Source organism: Alosa sapidissima, chromosome 9, assembly GCF_018492685.1.
Source record: "Alosa sapidissima isolate fAloSap1 chromosome 9, fAloSap1.pri, whole genome shotgun sequence".
NCBI classification, from domain to species: domain Eukaryota; kingdom Metazoa; phylum Chordata; class Actinopteri; order Clupeiformes; family Clupeidae; genus Alosa; species Alosa sapidissima.
Genome location: NC_055965.1, coordinates 8,304,845 through 8,312,733, shown reverse-complemented (window position 1 = coordinate 8,312,733; position 7,889 = coordinate 8,304,845). Strand labels below are relative to the sequence as shown.

The 7,889-nt window shown below is 41.1% G+C and overlaps 1 protein-coding gene across 1 annotated transcript in view; it reads left to right on the top strand.

Annotated features, from left to right (window-relative positions):
- The first annotated feature begins 250 nt into the window (after positions 1–250).
- Positions 251–7,889, top strand: part of zmp:0000001082 (integrin alpha-D) — a 31,791-nt gene continuing 24,152 nt past the window's right edge. Inside the window, exon 1 of the mRNA XM_042103022.1 lies at positions 251–455. Within this exon, the coding sequence (XP_041958956.1) occupies positions 410–455 (46 nt within the window). The 5' untranslated portion in view covers positions 251–409. The remainder of the gene's footprint in view (positions 456–7,889) is intronic.

Genomic DNA, 7,889 nt, shown 5'->3' with positions numbered 1-7,889 from the left:
TTGTCAGCTTAATTATGACATTTACTCCTTTGTTGCATTGTGTGCACTAGCTTTAGATAACTTTCAAATAAATCACTTTTGGAAAACAAAGAGCACAAAATAATAAAAAAGAAATGTAAAAATGTGGATCATTTTCATCATACTTCATGCATGAATGTCATATTTTGTGGCTGCTTAAAGTCTGCCACCATATGATAGTTGACGGTGTGCCTCGTTTCAGAAGAACGGTAAGGTGAAGAAACAGCAGAAGAAGAGGAAATTACGTAAATCAAAAAAAGGAGAAAAGACCAAGGAACTGTGTAACGCCCATGTCTTCAGTTATCAGAAGCCTGAGAGAGTGCGCACAGGAAGCGCGGCGCTGCTGAGTGAGCAGTGTTGGACTGGCTCTCTGTGAAACCCGCTGGTGAGGATGGCTGTGATCAGACCCCTCCATCTGGTGGTCCTCTGGACATCAGGTAGGTGGCTGTTTTTACCGTGGTGCTACTTTAGTCCTCGTTTGTCCAGATCTCAGGGAGGGAGGGAGGGAGAGAGAGAAAGAGAGAGAGAGGGAGAGAGATGGAGGCACTGTCAGAGCAGACGCTCTGGCCTCAGCAAAGACACTAGCAGGGGCTACAGGGTTGCTTTTATGCTCTTGTACCCGTTTTAACCTTCACCATTATCCTTCCCAGCATCCCCTGTGATGTTTATGTTGATTTCAGTTCTTATGTTTAAAGTCTGTGCAAGTATGTTTCTCTCATAAAGAAATTCCAGTACCAATACAGTATACCGTATGTCTGCATTGCATTCAAATATTGTTCATTTGAGATCTGTATATTAACTAATTGTATATACCTTAGATTTGAATGGGGTAAAATATCCAAGTAAAAGTAAGGTTTCACTGTAACACAGGCTTCCACTTTAAGCTAAAGGTGTCTAACGTTCAAAACATGCTCACACGTTTTTTTTTTCTTCTTTAAAAAAAAAAGTACTCATGTTTTTAACCTTTTTTGCCACATGCTCTTCCTGTTTTGTTGAGCGTTGTTCTCCATTCCTTTCTTGTGATTTTCAAGTCAAACGTGTAGTCTTGCTGCTCTCTGGGCTGCTCTTCTTCCCTCTCTCTCACACACTTACATCTGCGGCAGCTCAAAACGATACTATATTTCAGCTGACAGCGCCATTACAGTCTGGGCTCATGCAGTTGATACAGCCAGCTAAGGCTTACTACATCTACACTCTTAAAATGAATGTGTTGAAAATAACACAACTTGTGTTATTTTTTAACACATCTCTATGTCCAGATAGGGGCAACACAGTTTTAAGAGTGCATTGGCTTGTTTTGGCTAGATATTGACGAACAGCTCTCCATCAACCAATGAAATTGTTGTCAGCAGTGTGTATATTAGTTCACTGTTTCATTGGTTTTGCGGTCACCATATTCAGTGTGAGAGACTTCTAGCAGGAGGAAGGTTAAGCTTCAGACTACACTCTTAGAACGAATGTGTTGAAAACAACACAACTCGCGTTGTTTTTTAACACATCTCTGTGCCCAGATAGGGTCAACACATTCGTTTTAAGAGTGTACAGAAGGAAATTCTGGGATTGGACTTTTTCTGCTGGGACTGAATGCAGGGCCTCCAAGCCCATATGAGTTTAGAAAAGAACACCACAGAAGAAGTCCTGTTTCACATCCTGCTGCAAGTTTCCTGCCTACTATTGAGCTACACTTTGGCAAGGTATTCGTTGCATGAATCTTGTGATCTTAGATGTGGCAGGTGTTCATAATCCATTAGCTCTAGTTGAAGATTTTGGTTCCAAAACGCTATATCCTCCATTTCAATTAATTAATTAATTAATTAAATTATTTAGTCAGTTTCAGTGTGCAATTGTAATTGGGTTACTGTTATTTGATTTATCTTTATTCAATCAAAACAAAAAAAACTGCAATTTAATGGAGATTACCTGAAATACACAATTAGATAACATGACTTATTAATGTTTTTAAAAATGGAGATATAGCATTTTGGAACTCTTCAGTTCTCTTCAGTATAGACAATATCATCTAGGGGATCGGTAGAGGACACTACTGTGAGATTTTAGCACCACTATGAGATCCCACGGGGGGTATTGATGCTGTTGACTTAGCATCCTTTAGGAAACGCGACGCCAGGGGATGTTTAGCCAGTGTCACGCCTGTCCATCCCGCGTGACATGCAGACAGCCATCTGGTACATCTTGAGGGTAGAGGCGGGGTGTTTCAAAAAGTTAGCACTGACTCTATGGGATACATTAATGGGTCACAAACGATATCAGTACACCAGTTGACAAACACACACCATTTTCAGAGTTGAAGGACCGTGTAAATGGGACCCTCATGCTCTAAATCATTTCAACGCCTAGACGGGAGTTGCCCAATCATTAACTGTTCAGGGGCCAGGTGGTCAGTTGTCATTTCTCTTGGTCTGGGTTCCAAATTCAGTCAGGAGGTCCCTGTGGGCTGGCAGCTGCCAAGGCTGGTCGCTGAGCATTGTCTGTCTGACACCCATATGTGTGTCAACCAGTGCAGAGTGGTAAGGATTACCAGGTGGCTGTCCAGGTGCATTCTGTCCAGTAGCGCTGGAATGGGCGTGAATGGGGAAAAGACATAGGAGTGTTTGCGGCCATGGATGCGCTAACGTGTACAGCGGTGGGTTGTCGTCGTGAGTTGAGAAGCACAGCTTACAGTGGGTGTCCCCTTCCGATGCAAACAGGTCGACCTGTGCAGCAGTGAAGAGTCGTCATATCTCCGGCACCACCTGCACATTCAGCCTAAAAATATACAATGCAAAATAAGTGATTGCAAATATGCACCCCCCCCCCCCCCCCCTTAAAGGGAGAGGAGGTGAAGCACACACTAATCCCGGCGCAGTGAGCTGCCTGCAACAACAGCGGCACTCGGGGAGCAGTGAGGGATTAGGTGCCTTGCTCAAGGGCACTTCAGCCGTGCCTACTGGTTGGGGTTCGAACCGGCAACCCTCCGGTTACAAGTCCGAAATTGGTCTACAACTTGACAGGATCAAGATTGTTTTTCTTAAGCAGTGGTGTTACAATGGCTTTTTTGAGGCAGGTGGGGAGGATTCCAGACAGTAAGGAGGTATTAACAATGTCTAGGACGTCAGCAGCCAAACGGCTGAATACCTTTTTAAACAACTTGGTGGCACTGATTTAAGAGCACATGTTGCTGAACTTAATTGCTACACTACTACTTCTAGCTCACAAGGTGAAGCAAATAGGCAGACATTATTATAGTAGGCCTAACCTGAAGGCTAATGAATAACTGGCAGCATGGGGCGTTCAGAAACGAAAGCTACAATGTTTGATATGATGCTGCTGCTGTCTTAAAAAATAAAAAAGCCTTTCTAAATAGCCTCATCTGGAGTATCCCTACACAGCACAGTTTAACATGTAAGCTAATGTGAACACTGACAACATTAGCCTATTAGTTTGGACAAACAGCAGAATCTGCATAGCCTAGGGTGCAGATTAAACCATTTGAAATCAGCTTTGCACATGCAAACCTAGTCTATATTGAATGTAATAATGTTGTCTAAAATATTGGTTGTCTCAAACAATTTAATTTATGGTTTTGTTCAACTAAGACAATCTTAACATGGGCTCTAAAAGGCTCCTGGGCTGGTCTGTGGTAAAAGTGTCAAAGGCTGCTATTACTAGCAGTGCATATGAATATGTAAACCATTATCTGAGTAGGCTATTACGATAGAAGATAGCCTAAATTTGTTGTCAGCTTTTAAGAGTAAGCTATCAATGCACACAAAATAAGTAGGCTAATGTATCAGGGCTCAGGCATGGGCCAGACTGTTTAAGTTATGAAAATGGGCTGGATATAGGCCAGCCATCTTCAAAGATGTCTGATAACCTTAAGGTATAGATTTTGTCTTTGCTTTAAGCTCTGAACAATGTCCAAGCCAAAATATCAAGAAGAAAGAAAACTCAAAAAGATAGCAAACACCCAAATGAGCTTCTGTGCACGTCCCTGATGAAGACAAAAGAACACTACAAACAACTAAAGAAAAGGTTATTGAAAACCAAAGTGAGAGGATGGAAACTGAAGTTCAGTGAAATCCATCATTAAGGAATGTAAGAAATATGTGCAAATCTGCCTAGAGCAGGCCGTCACCACAAACTGAGTGACTGTTCAAAAAGAATAATAGTGGGGTAGGCCTATGACAACTCGGAAGAAATTAAAAGCTTCAGCAGCTGAGATGAGATAATAACCTGCAAAAATGTTTGCCTGAGTTCTTCACCAGTCAAAGCTCTATGGGTGAGTGGCAAAACTCTAATTAAATCTCGACTAAAGTTTGCCCAAAGACATGTGGGAGACTCCAAAACCCTGTACAGCACCATCCCTAATTTGAAGCATGCTGGTAGCAGCATCATGCTGTGGGGATACTTCTCGACAGCAGGCCCAGGAAGACTTGTAAAGGTAAAAGTAAAATGAATTCAGCAAAATATATGGAAATCCTGGAGGACAATCTGATTCAGTCCACAAGAGAACTACGACTTGGGAAAAGACTTACTTTCCTGCAAAATAATGATCCGAAGCATACAGCAAAAACTACACAGAAACGGTTTAAAGACAACAATGTGCCCAGACCTCAATCCTATTAGAAAATATGTGACTGGACTTGGAAAGGGCTGTTCAATCCCCTTTCAACCTGACAGAGCTTGAGCAGTTTTACAAAGAAAAATGGAGTAAAATTGCAGTAAAAAAAATGTGCAAGCCTAACTGAGACCTATTCACACAGGCTCCATGCTTTAATTGCAGCCAAATGTGCATTTACTAAATGCCGACTTGAAAGGGGTAAATATTTATGCAATAATTTATTGTGCATTATATATTTTTAATTAATTAATATTACTTTGTAGAAATCTGCTTTCACTTTGACATTAAACATTAAAGAGGGGATTTTTGTCAAGATTCCATTTATAAAAGCTAAAGTGGATATATCCAGGGAGGGTGAATACTTTTTTATAAGCACTGTAAATTACTCGTGTTTACAGAATGGTATGTCTTGGTTACAGATTCTGAATACATTAGACATGAAATTGATGCCGTAGAACTCAACTGAAAGAGAACCAGCAAATTCCACTAAATTCTGAATATTCTTCATGTTTCAATGTCTCTTGAAAACACAGCATATTGCAATCTACAGTGATCTAGATTTATTTTAAACTTTAGGTGAACACATTTTTGCTGCTAAGTGATGCAACCGTATGTATAGTTTCATTAGTCTATTAATCTGGTGAATGCGTTAAAAAGTAAACTCTGCACTGACATCAGCGTAAAAAAACCTTAGCAAAAATCGACTAGAGCAGACACACTGATGATGCAACATTTGGTTGCGTATATCATCATTGCGAAACACAGACCAGTCCATGTCTTAACAAACATGGACCAGTCCATGTCTCTTTAACAAACATGGACAAGGATACAAGGATACAAGGAAGTTTATTGTCACATGCATATAGTTACTGGAAGTAAGAAATGCAGTGAAATTAAGGCCTTTTAACACAGAGATCCCGCTAAATTTGCGAGAAGAGGAGACGTCTTTTTGCCGTCTTTTTGTGTCTGAAAGCGAGGTGAAAATTTGCCGGCCTGCTGATCTGTTCACATGATGCGCCATTTTGGGGAGCCAGGAGGCAGGATCAGCTATAGTAAATTAAATTGTGACGTGCAACAGGGGGCGTGTAGAGTGATAGTCGTAGGCCTTATTATGCGTGCGTGGGGCTTCAGATAGCAGGTGCAGGTGTGTGATTTCAAAAACCATGGTGGGAGAACCGACTGCACTTTGGTTAGCTTGCATTTGCTTTGCTGTTGCTGTTAGAATGTTAGATTCTTGCGATAGATTTCTTCAGACAATAAAAAGTAATTTGGAAGGGAAATTGAAGAGAAAAGTTGCCCTTGCGTTCGCCGTGATTCCCCTTTGAAAATCAGAGGTTCACAGGCTACTGTGGCCTTGGTCAGTGGCGCCGCCAGCCGTAATCCTGTACTCACTGTGCGTACAATTTATTCATGAAATCATTCAATATTACAACAATAAAAAATAGCTTGTGTATTGTCTTAATTGAAACATGCTTCGCGCACAAATGATAGCATAGGGCAAAGACAATGGACATCTCAACATAAGGATACATTAGATGATGATTGGTTTGTCACACGACGTGATAAGCAGTTCTGGCGCTTAAAAACGCAACGTTCCATTCAGTCATAAATCATTTAAGCGTAGGCCTAGTGCTCGTCATGAAAAGAAAACAGCAGCTTAATATTTTCAGGTGTTTAACAGTAGGCCTTGTTAGCAGTTATGCCGAAGGCAGTGAGATTATTAGGCATTGCATTCTGTCACTCTGTTTGGAACATCGCAGTTCGGGTTGATCCTGTTAGGTTACCATAGCTGTCTTTTCTCTAGGCCTGGGCCTATCGGAAATCGCGACATAAGCACATTGGTTTCTTTTTTCTTTTCTTGTTCGCGTGTTGGGTAGTGAAGCGATAATGCATTTAAAGCATGTGAACCAGAGCCGATATGGCCAGAGCTGCTGCTCTGTATAGGTATTCTGTCCCACCCAAATTTGCTGAACTACTTGCGAAGTAGCCTATTATCACAGACATCACTATCACACGAAAGAGCCTTTTCTCAGCTTTTAAACGATGTTTGTTGTTGTGGTAAACGGTTCGCGAGAAAAGTAACTTTAATTTAATCATATTTTTTGCGCCCGTCTCCCTACCCATTCATCTTGGTGGAATACTTCGCGAACTTTACCTCAACACATGACAAACCATATATCAGAATAAACAGCAGACCTTACCGAACACAAAGGTGTAAAGCATGCCCCTGTACAGTTAGCCATTCCAGAGTAATCCGGTTTTAAATTTGCAGCAATGTCTTTATGCATGTCTCCAACTTTGCGGTTCCTAATGTGTTTAAATTGTTAGGTCTACATGATTTTTATAACAGGCCAAATACAAAACAAATGTTACAAATATCGCCTAGATATCTGTAAGCATTACAATCAGAGGGTATACATATAGGGCAGACAGACGCTCATGAGTTCATGCTTTGTTTTTTCGCTGGATTTTAGGATAGCCTATTATGGCAACTGATTGCATTCCAAGCTACAGTCAACTCTAGCAGGCATTGAATGACTGGAGACTTTGTGAATTTATAGATTGACTGGGATTATTGATTGGGGGGGGCACCAACAAGGAGCACCCAAGAGCAACAGGGGCAAGGAAAAACTCCCTTACCAAGGAAGAAACCTTGGGCAGATCCACGGCTCAAAACATATCTATTTAAAGAGATGTTTGTTAAAGAGACATGGACTATTTCTGCATCCCTTGCAGAAATTTCAGGTTTCTGGCACACAGTTGCCGTAAATGTGCAGCAAGGTCATATTTTCACAAGCAAATTAGGTGTCTGGCAAACAATTGCGGTTAACTTTTGGCAATGTTGCAGCAAATTTGCAATGTCAAATTAGGTTTGTCACCAGAAGTTCACTAGAAGTTTGGCAAGTTTGGCGACAAATCACTGGCGAACACATTTGCCACAAGTGGCAAACTTCTCATTGTTGCCAGAACTTTTCTGGAAGTTTGCCTCTAGCTGCCAACATTGGCAAACTTCTGGCAATATTTTCTAGTGAACTCATTTGTTTCCCACATCACCCACAAGTTTGCGCAAATCTGCTGCAAACATTTCATTTTTGGTTTACACTTTATTTGACAGTGTCGACATAAGTGATATGACACTGTCATGAACGTGTCATAAACAAGTCATAAACGTTTATGACATATAACACTTCTGTTATTAAGTGACATTCGGTTTTTGTCATAACAAATTAGGGTTAGGTTTAGGGTTGGG